Here is a 17624-nt window from a genome sequence, read left to right as displayed (position 1 = left end):
AAATATGGAATACAGCAATTCTCTTGTAAATTGTTTTATTTTGGGGTAAACCTTTGTCTTCTCAAGGCTCAGAGCAAATAAACTAAACCACAATTTGCCAACATCATAAACTGAAGCTGAGAAAGTAAGCAAAAAACTGTTTTTCCTCAGCACAGCCCTGCCATCAGTCACGCACCAGGGCTTCATTGAATTCAAACCAGTTGCCATTTCCATAGGCTGAAGTTTGGGGATTTAAAGGTTCCCAGTAGTCCCCACTCGTTCTAGCAGCATGACTACAGGTAACACAGTGTGAACAAAGGTAGCTTGTCTGAGCTGACAGATGCTGAAATGTTACCTTGTCAGAATACCTGGAGAAGTCTGCAGAGCTCCTTGGTTAAGGGAAAACACTCTCTGTAAGAACTGCCAAAACGGGGCATGCACATGGGGTAATAAACAAAATATCAGTTACCTGAACAAAATAAACATTAAAGGAAACGGCTGCCTGCTTCAATGCTCGTTCTCAGGAGGTGCATCACAGAGCCGAGAACTTAGGTTCAAATTGAAGGAATTAGCATCAAATTGAAAATATATTTCTAAAAACATATTTCTGTATGAACTGGGATGAAAGAGGAGACATTATTAGATAACAAAGAAGGTTTTCTAACAACTTTAATTCCTTTTAGAAGAATAAGCTATGTCTAAAGCTGTTTGGTAATTTAGATAAAGAAGCTGTTAACAAATGTGGCTGATACACAGGGAATTAAAGAGCTCAACAGCCTGTCCTGTAGGTCATCGACACCTTAACATTTGGGCATAACTGAATATTGACAATCTGACCACACTTGTCAAGTAACAAACTTAAAGTACAGAAAATGCTGACTAAGAGAAGACAGACATCTTTCCAACACCAACTTACTCTTGCATTAAGAGGTTTTCTAACATGTTACACAGCATGGAGTATTTACTCATGCTTGGATCCTACTTGAAACAGAACATGAAGACACACCAAACCAATGTTCTAGGTCAGTACAGCGGGTTCCATTCAGCTGCAGCAAGAACCAGGCACACAGGGTACCTGGCTTAACATTGAGGTAAGCAATCACCAGCTTACTGGTTCCTAACAACAGGTAGGCCAGGCAAACTCTGGTACAGCAATCTAGAGCCAATTCTGAGCTGCTGACTGCTCTGGTCAGTACCTCTCAGAGCTTCCATGTTAAGGATAGTTATCCTTTTGCAAACCAAGTGTATGATTTAATATCACCCGAAAGCACACCACTTCTGAAAACAAAACAGCACAGCTTGCATAACACGTAACTTCTGACTGTCAAAGATCTTTGTGACATCAGTTCTCTTCCCCATCAGTCATTTCTCAGAACTCCTTCCTGTAGGCTTCTTTTGAATCTGAGGCTCTTGATCTCCTGCGGTTCACATTCAACAATGCCCCAAGTGCCTCTTCACTTCCAAACTCCATCAGGTTCCGGATAAATGATCCTAAAAGTCAAGTTTATACGTGCGTCTCTGGAATGGTACTCCTTAGGTACTCGATGCTGTGAGCAGCATTATGGAAAAACAAACAAACATCCATGAGCTTGTGCATCTAAAATACAGGTAATCAACGTAAAGAATTCTAATATTCTGTGATGGCTCTTTATTTACCTTTCTAAACATTCCAGTAAGACAAGATATCCACATTCTGACTACTGAGCCACTGGGGAAAAAAAAAAAGGTCTCTGCAGATTACTGTGGGTTGTTAAACTAAACTGCCATTCTTTTTTATGTATTCTAAATTCCTAAACTGATTGTACTCTTTCATCTGCAGGCTGTAACTTTCACTGAAGACCTGCAATGAACACCTACATGGTGAGACAGTTCTTATTATCACTTAGCAGCTGAATAAAAACCCATAACTTTTTCTGGGGGGTACTCTGAAATTCTGAAATAATATTAGCACATACTGAAATATCTGTTCCAGTAGAAAACATGTATTCCACATCTTTACAGGAATGCCTTGCACATATTTAGAGAACTGCACTGGGAGTAAAGCGCAATAAGCAGTGCCAACGAATTCTTACCTGCCAGTCCTCCTGGGTAGCTCCTTCCATCATCAGCAGAGTCCCATGATCAAGCGGGATTCTTAGTCTCTCTACATAAGTATAGCCTCCATTCTCTTCCTAAAAAGAAACAGTGCACACTGAAGTAGATGAGTGCATTTGGCAGAAAACCAGACCTCTGTAGCAGAGCTTAAAAAACAGGGACATGGGAGGAAGAAAGGAAGCTTCTGCAGGATCAGGAAGTCTAACTAAACTTCTCAGCAACCATATTTCATAGAGAGTTCAGGAGCTGAGCATTTTAAGGATGAAAGAAAGCCATATTACATCTCACTGTCTGTACAACACAGTTCAACAACTGCTTCCTACATCCAGTGCAGAATCCTGGCTGTGACTCTTTTGGAGACATCCACACAAATTAAACAGTTCTGTGTGGAAACATTCTGCAACCATAATGGCAATGCCAATGGTTAAGTACTTCATCAAAAATGAACAATCTCCTTTTATTCTGAATTGGTCCCGTTTCTGATTCCAGACATTTGCTGGTACAGTGCTATCTGCTACATGAAGAGTTCTTTCCCATTAAAAAAATCTTTTTCCTGTAGTAGTTTGTAAAACAAGTTCCTTAAAACTTCATTATCATTAAGCAAATCAGATTGCTAAACTAGAAGACATCCATCAATTGCAAGACTTCTGCTGAGCTCCCAGATGACATATGAGAGTTTTAAAGGATGAACACTTCAACTAAATGAAGCTGCACCACAGCCCTGGCCTGACACACATGACATCATTCAGAACAGGAACTCCTCATCTCCAATTTTGCATCAGACCAACACAGGGCCATTGGCACATGGCTCAGGGAAGCCAATTACACTAACATACTTGTCTTGGTCAATCACCACAGTTACCCCCTCACGAAACCACACTGTGCCTGGCACCAACTGTCTCCCATGCCACATGGGCAGGTACAACACTCCATGTACTCTTCTAATATTTTCTGGTGTTAGCCTTCAACAGTTGCAAAAATCTGCTACAAACCTTAAGCAACTTCTATTCAGCATCTTGCCTACTTACCCATGGCACTTTAATTACTCATCTGCATTGAAGTACTGAGTAGGAAAAACACCATTTTTCCCCCAGTACAGAATCTAAGTACACAGTTGGCACACTGAAGATGTCTGCTGCCAATTTAGAAAGCTGCTTAGGAAGAGTGGAAAGCAACTCTCTGAAATGAGGAATTCAGAGGTTTCAGATAGAAAATTGCTTTCAAAATACAGGGAGAGGGAGGGGAAAATTTGTACACTACTGCATCTCTGGAAGCAGAAACACAGGTTTTTTTTTCCAAACAGATCGCCAAATCAGTTTTTTCTTCATGCAAAAAAACCTTGATTGAGGTAAACTCAAATCCCAGTAACAAAAAGCATCATCTGACATAACTGATTTTGCAACTTCTTGTTCATGCCTAGGACTGGAAGTTGGGCTCAGTGTGACAGAACGTGGTTATTCATTCACTACTGCTGGTGCAAGGGGCAGCGCTGGCTGGCAGCTCCATGTTTGTGCCTCTCTTGGTGATACCCGCAGGCCTGAGGCTATTCCAGCAGTTAGTTACGCTCATTAAACCTCCAACATCAGGGAGTGCTGAGGGCACTGAGAACCACTTGTAGTATTTTCTTTTTCAGAAGGACAACGTCCATTTGCAAAATATATTGCCGAGCTTCTGGAATTATTAGGCATTTATCTCACTCTATTAGAAATACTGCACAATGCCATTTATTTTTTTTCTTAAACATCTAGGGAAACAAGGAAAGAATTTCAAGAACAGATTTCATAAACATGACTGCTGATGAAAAGCAGTGAAATATCACTGCATGGCTTCTTTTTCATTTCACAGGATTGCACCATTTCAAAGGACAACAGTGGACTTATTTTTAACGTCTCTTGTCTGCTGATCATAATTAAAATTAATCTTTTAAGATTCAGGAGAAAACATTCTTTTGGCTTAGAAAAACCAGTATGTAAAAGCAGCAATTACAAAATCAAAAAGGAAAGATAGAGAAAAGATCTGGAAGCCAGAGTGCTGGCTTCTGGACTTCTGCTTTTCCTATTATCTTGAGCATGATAATTATCCTTACAAACTTCAAATCTTTCATATTTCAGATTCCCATCCCTCTTTTCCAGTTTCCTTCTCTACCACCAATTGTGGAAGCTCCATTTGTATCTCCACAACAAACAGGGCTCATCTGTGAGGGCTGCTCCAAAAGTAATGCCTCCCATATTATTATGTTGGCCCATGATGTTCAGAGGCAGATTGCAGCAGAGGTTGAACCTTCCCACCAATATCCCATTACATTTGGTGCCGTGTGACAGATGGCAGCAGAGGGGCACTCTGACAGAATGACGTTGGACTTGAAAGTGTGTACGAAGCAAAGGTGTGCCACTGAATTTCTCCTTGTGGAAAACATGGCACCCATAGGCACTCACTGATGATTCCTGAACATTTCTGGAGACCAAACAGTGGATGCGAGCACAGTGAGGCAGCGCGTGGTGCATTTCAGCAGTACTGACAGTGGGCCACCTCTGCTACTGCAGACCATTACAAGTGTTCATTGCTCACTGCTGGTGAAAATGCACAGCTAACGGTGGTGACTCTTGAAAAACAGTGTTTTGTAGCTGAGATTTTACTCTATCAAATAGCGTTGTTATGCTTTTTGTATCTGTTGTAGTTTCCACAGAAACAAACAGAAAGCATTACTTTCAGAGCGCTCTATGCATCAATCATTTTGCATTTTTGCCTGTTTATTCTCACCACCTTGCTGACGTCCTCAATGCAGCTCTTTTGTGCATTCAATGAGAAAGAGTATCAGTGCTATTGCTGTTTCCTCATGTAATCCCCCTGCCCTCCTACACAGGACTATCTTTAAACTCCTGCTGCTGACCTCGCTTTCTGCAATTGCGGCAGCCTGAAGTTAATTGCCTCTTCCTCTCTGCTTGTCTATAGCTGCTCAAGCCCTGCCAATACCAGCAGAGAAAGGAACCTCCTCTACAGCTGCTGTTGCCCACAAGTCTCCTTCCTGCTAATCCACTCATCCTAATCCAAGCCTTGGTTTCTACTGTGCTCCATGCACTGCCATGTCAGTCTTCAATGGCTGCAAGGACACCAAAGCTTATTTTTCTGCTGTTTGCTGAAGTAGCTGACTTCCACTAGAACAGATACACAAGGGCAGCAGGACCTTATCTTAGCGTTTCACGTGAAGGACAGACCCACGTGAAGGCAGGATCTCAGAATGCCACCAACACTGTTACCTAACATGCACAGAACTCCCTGCAGTACCCAGCACCCCCCAGTTGCCATGGTTACCAAGGCTCATAGCTGGCAGTGACTTAGCCCAGGCCTCTGTGCCCTCAGATGTGGGCACAGGGGGCTCCTGGAGCATCACGTGGTGCCCTTTGGCTGAAACCTCTCATGGTTCCCACAAGGACCCCATCAGGTACCCTGGCACTGCCTGAATTGAGAAGTGATGAGCAACAGTGAAGCGGTCCAAACGAACAGAAAGGGCTGTATTTTAGAGAAACAACGCTTAAAAAACTCCAGTGGGTAAAGACAAACAGTGTCTGGCATCGTGTGAATTTCCATGAAAAGTCCCTGTAGCGACTCTAGTAAGACATTTGCTTCCAAGAAACAGATGAGGCTTTTCTCCTTCTACATGTGCTGGGCTGAAATCTGAGTAGGAATTATCTTCTGCTTACTCAGAGGGGAGGCGATGCGGATACAGGCAGGCTCTGCATGCCTCCCTGCACTCCTTCCCCACCTATTACATGGTGAGCACTTATTCATCCAGTACAGCAGGCACCAAAAAGGAAAAAAACAGAGGACTGGACCTTTCCTTAAGCTTACTCTGGAATCATTTTCGAATAGAAAATAATAACACCTGAAGCTAAATAGCTTCCCCCTTTCCTTCCACCCCACCTCAAAGGACATAAAGATTTCCTTTTGTGGCAGCTTCAGAGTGGCCTACGTAAACTCCATCAAATCTCTCCGGTGCACATGTAAAAATCTCACACAAACACGCAATAACAGCAAATGCAAAACAACCAACTCAAACAGACACCAACGTGACTTGTCTTCTCCATAGGTGATTTAGGGAAATAGGTTTTTATTCTCTAATAAGTCCATCGATGTTTCAGGAGGAAATATGCTTGTACAGATGCACCCTAATACAAAGCAAAGTCTGCAAAGGCCCTGCTCTGTTGTTCCCCAATGGCAGTACAAGGTGTTACTGACTTCTGGTACATGCTGTTTTGTACCCAGTACACAATCACACAACAGGGAATTGCTTTTACTCTTTTTCCAGCATCATTTACCACAGCGAGATTCTACCACAGTACTTCTCACCCTGTATTTTCATTATGTCTTCCATCTCAGAATACTTAAAAGCACTTACCTGAACAAAGAGAAATGGCCTTTGAAATGCTAAGGTCAACATTACTAGAATGCTGGTCTCAAAGAGTTTTAACGTGGGGAGGAAAAGGAATTACTTCCTCTTTGCCTCCCAAGAGGAGACTGCCTCCAGAAAACCTGATGCACAACTAATGGCAGATTTCAAGCCAGATAGGAGCCTGAAATGCCTGCATTGACTGCTAGTGCAGATTCACCCTTCCTTAGACTACATCCCTACTGATATAATTTGCTTTTGAACGAAGCAATGATCAAACTTCAATTGTCTGCAGTCAACTTTAACTTTCTCTTACTTAAAAGTGAGAGTGCTACATTACAATAGAGCACAAAAATTACTTCTTTGCTGGTACAGCCTGAAAGGTGGTAATTTCTATCAGAGACTCTAGTAACTCCTACTTGGCAGAGCACCTCGTGCCATAGGATGCTCAGAAAATTGCAGGCTTTTGGAACGCACAAAGAATACGTAACATGACATATAATGTAAGTACAAATTCCCTTAGGCACAGGATATACAGCTAATAGCAGCGTGTTCAAACATCACTCTGCATGTGGGCATCTTACTTCAGAAACAGGTATGTCACAATTGCAAAAGGAATACTTCAGATATAACAAGAGTGAGCTAGCCAGAAAGAGCAGATCAGAGACACTAAAGAAAAAAAAAATGAGGAGACCTGATGAGTACATGTATGGAAAATGATCCAGCTCAGGAAAAAGAAAGGAAGAAGCTATCTATTACAGACCAAAGAAGCTGGTCAATTAAGACTGGGATAGATTGAATTCCCCCTTTACTCATAGTGGATGTCTTTTGAACAAAAAGAAAATGAAACAATAGACATCTCGCCTAAGAACTGTGCCTAGTTTTTAAGCATAAATTGCAGAGTTTATACTGAAACCTAGGTGGCTTAGATTCTGATCCATTGAAAGGGAACACATGCAATCTAGAAACGAACTCAAGCACTATTTACAGCTTCCCAGAAGAATGAACTTGCCAGCTGACATTTTGTTAACATCACAGCATCCAAGACACTTCCTCATGCTATGCCCAGTGATACAACGCACTGGTCATGTGATCTCCTGCTCAAGGACCACTGGATTAAACTCCTTTCACACAATACGGGATCTACAAACTGGAGAACTGGTGAAAAACACAAGTTATTTAGTTTTCCAATTGAAATTGTGATCCATTCTGCTCAGCTGGGTGACCCACGAGAGGCAGATTTCAGTACCTCAGCGCACAGTTTTCTTACACGTTGATCATCTCCACCTCTGCTTTCTGAACTAGTTTATTCAGAATTAATAATGACATAAGAGCAAACTTCTTCCCTAAGATCCAAAGTGCTTCCCAGACTATGTACACATATATTTAAAAAATAATAATTACTCTAACCAAAGCTCAATGCAAGCATACTGCTGCATAAAAGAAGACACACAAAAAAGACATCTGAAGCAAGATACCCTAAAGTAAGGCTTGGGTTCTCAACAAAGGAATGTGTGATTCCTTTACTTCAATCAACACGCATTGCAGAACTAGTGTGTGAAGCTGGCCTGTAACAAAGCATTTCATCTAGAAAAAGTATTCCTTACAGAATCAGCAACTAACCCCCGAGAGGATGTTCCACACATGCTTCCCATCCAAGTAATGATCCCTGTTTATTCTGTGAAGTGTGATACCAGAGTTTGGTATCTTAGGGGAAAGAAATGAGCAGTTCCTTCCTGCTGTTCTCTCTCAATCTGAACATACACAAGTCAGAATGCAAACAATGCAAAGGGGATTTTTACTTACAAGAGCAGTCAGAGCTACTCTGCATCCCACGCATACTATGAATTACACAACGCTTACAGGAGTTTAACAAAATGGTATCAAATCTATGGTTCATTTACACAGTGAAAGCACCCTTCTAACATTACTGATGACAAGGAAAGGGAAAGGACCTGCTTATGGCAAAGCAATACCCAGGCTGCAATTACACTGCTGTGCATTATTTCAGAGCCATTCCATTCCCACCTTGAAATTGTCACGTTCCACGCGATGGACTTTTTGCTTCCTATACTTACTCCACAGAACTTCCACTAAACGTTTCTAGTTATTAAATTATATAAACAGAGGGAAAGCACTGAAGAAATGACACTGTTGAGTGTACTCACAGGGGAGGGTTTCTTCCTCATCTCAAAGATCCGGGTGGCACCAAAGCTGAGTGAGGCAATGACGGGATTTTTTCCCAGTGATGGCTCATCATCACTGTGCCAGTCCACACTATCCTTCTCATTTCGGTACAGGTTGCAGAGAAGGGAGTTGAAGGTATGGCCAGTGAACTCCTCTATGTGCTCCTTTAGCGTGGTCAGCACAGGATGCCACTGCAATCGGCACAGGGGAAGTAAGATAAATGCAACGAAAGCAGGCCAGCATTAGACACGAGAGGAAAACTACTCTTGGATAAGAAACAAAACACACTGCACTTTCACCACAATAAATTTGAAGCTGAACAAATACCTCTGCACAAACCTCACTGAAATTTTAGCAAAGCTTTCTGCAAAACATGCTTATGTTACCCTATGGCTCAATACTAAACCAAAAATATGAAGCCAGTCTGCTTTTCACACTGATGTTGGCAGCCGCCTCAATTAACTGAAAGGTGAGAAAGTCAACAGAGTAAAACCTGTTTGATCTGACCATAAGCAAACAGTAACAGCTCTGAACTAAAACAAAAGCTATACAACTTCTCCCATTCATACCTCTCTTTTCAAATTTTCTGTCCAAGCCAGAACAGTTTACCATATGGGTCTGACAGCATCTGACTGACTTAAGCACTGCTAGAAAAAAGTTGGACTTGGTGACTAAATGACACTCAGCTCCCTGCAGCTGACACGGATCCAGAGACAACAGTTGGCCAAACACTGGCACAGCACAGCCTTCTGTTCCAGGTCTATTGGCACTGCTTGCTGAGCCCAGCTCATCTTCTCTTGGGGTTTTGACTTCAGCACTGTAACTTTTCAGTGGTTCACAAAAAGAGTATCACGGGCCCTGAATTCCAGCCTTTCCTTTGCTGATATCTTACTGTGTCCATAGCCTATGGCAGCTATGCACATTCCATTACAACTCAGCCCAGTGAATCATTACTCAATGTTACAAACTTACATCATGGCTTTCATCTGTCAGAGTGCTTTTAAGCACGATATAAGCTAAAAGAAAAAAAAGGCTTAAAGCAATGTAGGCCAGAATCTTTGCCCATTACATAAGCAGATCAAGAGAGGACAAAGAACTGACTCCAAACCTCTGAGTGAACACTGGAAGGAAGAAGAACAGGCAACAAGAATTAATTCCCAGTACTAACCTCAAATAAGCAGGTATGAACCCCCTTCCTTCCATGCTCCCCCACATTTGGGGGTTTTTAACCTATTGGCTACACTGCAGGAACCTTCAACATGTCATCTTTCTGTTTGGGGTTTTTCTAGCTAAGTCACCCCTACAGTGACTAAGCATCCTATGAATAATTAACTATACTTGAACATGGCTTGTAGCTATGAGACATAGGGAAATCAGTAGCAGATGTCAAAAATGCTACAGCTTGTACTTAGTTGGGTTGCCTGAAGGAAATCCACTGGATCTCAAGTACTGCAGTATGTGGTGAACATGCAGTGCAATGACAGAAGAAAGCAATGAGAATTATTGAAAGCACTTTTTAGTGACCCACTGCACCGGGTTCCTTCAATTCCTACCACAAAAGTGGTATGGGTGAAAATGTTATATAGTCAATTTTACAGTTAAGTGGAAACTTCACTATAAACCAGCAGCTGTGGAAGTCATGCTATTATGAAACATTACTGCTTCTCTAACTACATCTCTGCTTATAAAGAATTGTTCCCCAAATACCAAAATTCACTTAAGCACTAGCACTGCATCATACTTAGCAGTGCTGCCATCACACTCATTCTTACCAAACAAAAAAGGAGGGTCACAAAACTAATTACTCCTATGGACCAGAAGATCAAGGCACGTAACTGGCTTTGGCCAAGCTGCATATCAAATTACATTTGATTTTACTCAGGATATTTCTGTGCCATAAATGCTATTCCACAGGTAAGGGCAGTGCTATGTACACCACCCACAGCTTCTTCAGGCTGCAGGAACTTGCACCTACAAAGCTGAATAAGACATCAGAGTGACAAAATGCAGTCTACCCACATATCTGTCTATGGCTGTTCCCATGGGCAGTTTCCAGACAGTGGCAGGGCTGGTTGCCACTTAAGTAAATTTGCTGGTGCAGGTCACTTTCCTTTTCACAGTAAAAAGGAGAATGATTCAGGGATCAAAGACTAGGTCAGCATGTATGACTTATTTGGTCTTTGCATCTCCGGGATAAGAAAAACTAATCAGTGTTCCACTGAGTGCTAATTCTCAGCTTCACATAAACGAGACTGAGACACTGAACTTCAGGGCACATGGGCTCTATCTAAGCTCTAAGCAGCAACAGCTTCCACAACAGGCAACTCTGAACTAGATTTAAATCATTAGCATACAACAGAATGATTTTGTTAATGCACTTGAAAGCCCTAAAGTCATTCTGCTTCTAGAAGAGTCCAATTAAAATAACACGCAGTGAGTAAGCAAAAAAATGCCTGTTATCCCACCACAAATTCCACAGGCTTCCAATTATGGAATTTCTGAGACTACAAAATCTTCATAACTCATCTTGTTAAGTAACACTTTCCTGCCCTCAAACTGAGCTTTGCTGGGGAAATGTTCCCACCAACAGCAGTTCTGGGACTCGGGACACTTTTTGCATGCCATACAGCCTTCAACAGTCACAATTTATGGTTCAGAACACAACAGACTACTGTCTTGGAGCTGTGAAGCAAAGCAATACCAAGAAATAAGCTGATAGGACAACATGCTGGAAGCCAGAGAGAGTAACTGAACAGGAACAAAGCGTCAACCTGTCACTTGGAAGGTTTCTGACCATTCCAAAATAGCATGGGAAGTTATGAACCATCTGAAGCTGCTGAGCAAGCACACGATGCGCTGAATTTCATAACATTCACACAGGAATCAACAACATGCCTACATTCTCATTTCAGCTGTGTTGAATTGTATTGAAGTGTTTCTAAATGCAAATATTTCAGTATTCAGTTGATATTATCACGTCTTTACAGTAAAAAAACTCAGTATGACTGCATATGCTGTAAACTCAGTACGCTACATGCTACATGTATGCTACAGTCTTCAACATTACGATGCGTAATCACACACAGCAGTTAGGAGTTTTGTCCAAAGCTACATAGCAACCCAAATCCCAAACTTTGAACTAAACCAGAGAAATTATTCCCTTTTCCCAACTTTTGGTCACTCTATCATGTTTCTCTCAACCAGTCCACCCATAACACTTATTTTACATAGTTGTCCACATTCCACTACAGGCTGATCACAAAGAAATTCTGATATGTTCTAGATAAAAAGAAGACAGAAGAGATTGATTGACTCTCGGTCTCTGCAGTGTTTTTATTTTGCAGACAACAGTAAAAGGAAACTGTGCACAGATACATACATGTGGGTTTGGCTGCATTGTTATCCTGGAGTAAGTGTAGGGAAGCTCCCCATACCAGGAGGTAAGCCGTGGCTCCTCAAAAGATCCTTCTGAAAAAAGAAAAAGGAAGGCCTCTCAGTTGCTGTATCACAGGCCTTGAAAATAGAAAGATGCAATTCTGCCACAGAAACTTCATCAAAAAGGAATGACCATCCACTCTCCTTAAATTTAAAAGTCACCCCTTAGAAATCCCTGAGCCTTACATAATGAACCCAAGAGAAGGAGTATTACTCAAGAGCAGGCCTTGTGCTACACTTTTGATCCCATGCAAAAGGGATCATCTTGCAAAAATCTTGGAACCACATCAATTTTCTCATCCCTATGCCAGACAGGGCATATTAGATAGTAGATAACAGCAGGACAAGGAGAAATGGTTTTAAGTTGACGGAGGGATTAGGTTGGATGTAAGAGGGAAGTTCTTTACAGAGAGAGTGGTGAGGTGCTGGAACAGCTGCCCAAAGAGGGGCTGTGGGTACCCCGTCCCTGGAGGTGTTCAAGGCCAGATTGGATGGGGCCCTGGGCAGCCTGGTCTGGTATTAAATGGGGAGGTTGGTGGCCCTGCATGTGGTAGGGGGGTTGGAGATTCATGATTCTTGAGGTCCTTTCCAACCCAGGCCAACCTGTGGTTCTGTGAAATTAAAGGTAAAATTACACTGAAATTTCATTTATAATCATAGGTTGCTTTGGATTCTCCCAGTTCCAGTACCCAATACACTGACCTCAGCTGCAATGTATAACCACAGCAAAGCATGAAGTGGAAAGGACTGCCACATCAGTGGGATTTTACAGAAGCAGGAAGCAGCAAAGCTGGACAAGCTGTCACGTTTTTGTTAACTGCATATGCATTTCGTGGTGTAATAAAAACACCAGGTATTTTCAGCTTCTGAAAAGACTACCTTGGTTGCTATTTCTCATATTTGATAGGTGGCATTCTCCATTAAACAGTACCTTTATTACCAGCTAATAAACACAGATGTTGAAGAAATTTTCCAGCCGTGTTCAGTAACTACTCCAATATATTCTTTTATATCCATTGCTGATTGGAAAGAGAAATCTAGATAGAACTAGTGCCCCTTAGTGAACAAATCCAGAATAGCAGACTCTTACTTACCGAGTATGCCACCAAAAGTCAAAGACAAGGGAAAATAAATGTGCTCTTCTGGGATTTTAAGTGAAAGTGGAAAAAAGTACAATTGGTAACAGAGCACAAAGAACACAGTTTTTACATCATACTGGGAGATGGTAAGAAGAAATGGAGCACAGACTTAAAGTAAAAAAAAGAACAGGAAAAAGAGCTGGAGACAGCACAGAAAAGAAAATCCTTTAGGGTTTTAAGATAGAAAGGCACCCTTACTTTCTCTTCAATTTGAAAAGATCTGATACAATTGTGTATAGGAACATGGTGATGTAGATCTGAAAAATAAGCAGCAGTACACCTCAGGTATGCACCGAAGACCTGGAAGGCAATGTGCAAAGGCAATACATAAATGAAAAACAGGCAATGTGTGGATTTTGGTGCAGAAATGGTATGGAGGTGACCTGAAAAGTCAAGCTACACACCTTACCCTGCCTGGTGTGAGTTCTCTGACCCCATGGTATGTCTTGGAGGAGTTGTTCAAACATCCAGTCTGCCTGTTCCGAGTCAATGAAGCCAGGAACCAAATGAATCCTAAGGAAGAACATGTATAAGAAAACAAAGGAATAAAGGCTTCTATATATGCCTCGATAAAATATTCTAATTTACAGGATTCCCAAAGAAGGTAAGAATGCCTATAACACAAACAGAGAAGTCAGCAAGAGCTCCTGCGGGATCTTCCTCTAACCAACTACGTCTAATTGTTTTTCAAACCTACAAAACATGATGACGATAAGCCACAGTCAGCCATGTGCTGAGCAAAGAACAGCATTCTTATCACACTCGATAAATTAGATATCTCCAATTATGGTACTGCCATCAACACACAGTAATTCCCCTTTATTCCCCATGTCCAGGAGCACTGGATGTCCTACGCAGCAGACGTTAGAGCTGCGTTCTTCTTTTTGGTGTTGCTCAGAACTACGCGAGTGCCTGCTGCTTGAGAAGCAAATTGCTCGCAGAGGTGCTCTGAGCAGATGAGCACAGAAGGGCAACGCGCGCCTCCTACAGCCGGAACTATGCAGGGACCAGATTGCACAGAGCTGCCTCAACACCCCACGGTTCAACACAAGCACAGAACAGGTTTCTGAAGGTGTGTTCTCCACTTACCTAGAAACACCGGTTGGACCTTTGCTGAGCTCATACACACCGGGCTTGCTGGGGGTATAGAAAAGAAAGAGCCATCAGACCAGCCAGCAAGAAGAGATCTCACACCGAACAGCACAGACTGTAACTGCTGTAATCTTGTGCTAGGAGAGCCTTCTTCAAAAAACAGCAAGAAGGTTTGTGTCACTAAGGGAAGTAAAAGTGTTCTGAAGGGGTGATCAGAATGAGGCAGCAAAGGATGCAGCAGAAACAAATGAGTTTGTGCCCGCTTCCTGCTCCTCACTCCCACTCTTGTCCAGGCTCAATACACGGTTTTAGGGCTCTAGAGGCGAGTAAATGAGGGATCCCACCAGGAAATGAGACACCAACAGGACTGTAGTCTGAACACTATTCTTACAGTTATGGCTACATCAAGAGCATGAGTTCAACTGTAGATGCAAAATAAACAGGTACCAATCAGAAGACAGATACCATTGTCCTGCCAATAGCAAAGCATTCATCTGTCTGCAAGACACAGAGAAACCAAACCAAATGTATGGAAACAACATTTTAACCACTGAAACAGGGAGTAGAGCAGTTCTTTCCTCTGTTGCAGGTGATGCTACTGTGAAGTATTACTTGCTCTCAAATGAGCTGCTTGTTTCTGCCACTACGTCATTTTTCTACTAATCTAGCTCCATACTTTATATCCCTTTTTGCCTAAACATCCCATAAGTTAGTCACTGTCCAGCACTGCTCCTCTGTCAAAACAGTTGACCAGCTCTCTCAATCATCACAACCTGTTTTGCATTGTGCTGTATTCCAGAAAGTTGAAAAAACAGAATTCTGTGACCTCCTCTGTCCTGCACATACAATCAGAGCATAAACCTTACAATACTACCTACAGCACACTGTCTTAATGACAACAGCATCTCAGTTCTGATTCCTGTGTATTAATTTGTAAAAAATCAACCAACAAAGAAAACCAACAAATCAAAGGTCAGTGAATCATCTCTGCATGTTTTAACACACTGAATTTGCTTAGTACATAGAGGCTGCGTTACTGCTATTAGCAAACAAAAGAACATATGGCTGTAACATCATATTAAGATGGAAAGTTAAATCATGAGAATAACTGTTACAACGTCTAAGAGCTTCTGGGGAACTCAGCTGCTATTTCCACCAATAGTTTTGTGAATCTTGACAGAAACACCTCTCTCAAGAAATAGCTCTACTTAAGGGACTGTTCACTGCCACACCAGTAGTGTGAGGGCTTTGCAGAACATCTCATCTGAACTGTCTGCTCTGCATGGATACCCACCAAGCACCATACCTGAAGTGGATCCCTCAGCACATAAATGCTGGATCTGAACAGCTGGATCTGTAGCCTGCCTCACAGGAACTGCTCATTAAGAAAATTCTCTCACGATAGGCAAACTGAAGCAAATTTAATTTTGAAAGCCTTTAACTTCACCATGGACCACCACACCTTGCCACACTTCATATCAGTTCTACTCCGGGAAGATCCCCATTCTTACACAAAGGAAAAGTGACCCACACCACTTGAGAATCTAGCTTCACTATGACATTAGCACGTACTTTTTAAACCTTCAAAGGAAGTGCTGCTTGAGTTGCCATGCCAGCTACATACCTATATACCAGCACATCATTTCCAGCATAGTTTACCTGGCAGTTTTCTAGGAAAACGTACACTGTTAACCAAAGCAGACGTGTTAGTGGTTCTTATTCAAGAATCCCCTACTGTTTCATTCTATATGAAAGCTGCAGTAACTACTAAGACAGATATGAATTCTCCTAACTATTGCCTCAGCTCTGGACAAAAAGGTTCACATTTCATACTGAAATTTCTTTCAAAGGTATGAATGTTATAAGTGGAAAAGGAATGCTTTTTTAGCAAACTCCCCCCGTTGAGCAGGGCAGAAAAGCTGCAGGAAGGGCAGTTAAGTCTGCTGCATACTCACTCTATCACGCCTGCCTCTGGAACTCTGCGTTCCACCTGAAAGGTAATCAGACAACACAGGGTGAGTACTAAACGTTCACATACCTGACACACCTCAGCCAAACAAAGCCCACTGCTACTTCTGATGACTCTACATAGATGAACACTGTAGCACCGATGAGAAAAACACCACTGCACACCTGCTAAGCTGCAATATAACCTCTCCCCTCCAAACCCTCACATGCAGCCAACCTTCCAGACTGATTTTAACAACCAAACGCCCCCTTAAAGGACACCCATTAATAAATTATTCGGATCTCTGCAATACTGAATTACAATTTAAAACATTTTAGCCTTACGTTCTGAAGTAAATTTTAGCTTTACATTCAGAAGTAAAACTACAGAGCGAGGAGAGGAGAAACAAACAAATCTCAGCCACAGTGAAGGAGCACAACATAAGGCAGATCAGACCGCAGGAGTCAGCGGCTTAAAAGGCACCGTGGGATGGCCGTTCTTAAAGGCCAGTTGTTTAATCCAGCCTAGATGAGCATTCTGGCCGCCCCGGGGATGAATGCTTCTCTTCCCCGAGCTCAGTGCTGAGACACGAGGTGGTTCTGACAGCGAGAAGCAGCACACAGCACTACGGAGGAGCCAGGGCTCTGCCTGAAGAAAGAGAATCCTCCCAAAGCACCTCCAAACGGCTTCGCAATATCTCTGCCTAGACTGAAGCCAAACGAATGGGCCACACGATTTCAAACTTTGCTTGGTAAACATCTCCGGACGTTCAGCTCAGCTCCTCATTTGTTTTCACACGTCAGACCGCAATCTCAAAGCCCGCAGTTTTTCGGTTTATTGTGGAAAGTTTCAGAAAGCTTGGCTAGAAACCGCTTCGCTTTTACCTCTGACGGCTTTTCAAAGACAAACTGATTCTGAGAGCGGAGCCGATCTCTCCTCCCCCACGCCTGCCCGCCACCTGCGCTGGAACGGCCGCCGGCCTCGGGCGCCTTCGGTGCTGCGGCAAAGGGCAAAACAAATCACGTGAAACTGCGCTCCAACGCACGGAAAGCGCAGCGCTTCTCCTCGCGGAGCCCTCCGTTGGGCACCGGAAGAAGGGAGCCCTGCCGAAGAGCGGCTCCGGTGCTCGGCACCCAGCGCGGCCGCCGCCCCCGGCTCTGCCCGCCAGCCCCAGCCGCCGCCCCGCCTTACCTGCCAGCCGCCCCGCCGGCCCGCCGGCCCAGGCGCCCTGCACGCGGGCCTGCCGCCGCCTCTCCGCCATGGCGCCGCCGGCCCGGCCCGACACCTCCCCGGGCTCCTCCCCGAGCCGCTCCTCCGCCGGGCGGCGAGCTGAGTCGCGTGGCCGAGCTCCTGTCTCCCTCTG

General features: G+C 43.1%; 1 protein-coding gene across 2 annotated transcripts; it reads right to left on the bottom strand.

The window, feature by feature from the left end:
- On the bottom strand, positions 1–17523 carry ALKBH3 (alkB homolog 3, alpha-ketoglutarate dependent dioxygenase). 2 transcript variants are annotated; one of them, XM_048949036.1, is made up of 10 exons: positions 17453–17523; positions 17146–17258; positions 16269–16303; positions 14311–14358; positions 13631–13734; positions 12027–12115; positions 8629–8838; positions 2052–2150; positions 1636–1687; positions 1435–1526 (listed from the first exon to the last, which is right to left on the bottom strand). In XM_048949036.1, exons 1-9 carry the CDS (start codon positions 17520–17522, stop codon positions 1640–1642), a joined length of 816 nt encoding a protein of 271 aa, XP_048804993.1. In that variant the 5' UTR covers position 17523; the 3' UTR covers positions 1435–1526; positions 1636–1639. The 2 variants fall into 2 exon arrangements, with proteins under 2 accessions (XP_048804992.1, XP_048804993.1); XM_048949035.1 differs by lacking the exon at positions 1636–1687 and having other exon boundaries at positions 1–1526.
- Between the last annotated feature and the right edge of the window lie 101 nt (positions 17524–17624).

This window comes from Lagopus muta, chromosome 6, assembly GCF_023343835.1.
Source record: "Lagopus muta isolate bLagMut1 chromosome 6, bLagMut1 primary, whole genome shotgun sequence".
In the NCBI taxonomy this organism is placed as follows: Eukaryota; Metazoa; Chordata; class Aves; order Galliformes; family Phasianidae; genus Lagopus; species Lagopus muta.
This window is presented reverse-complemented; position numbering and strand designations above follow the sequence as displayed.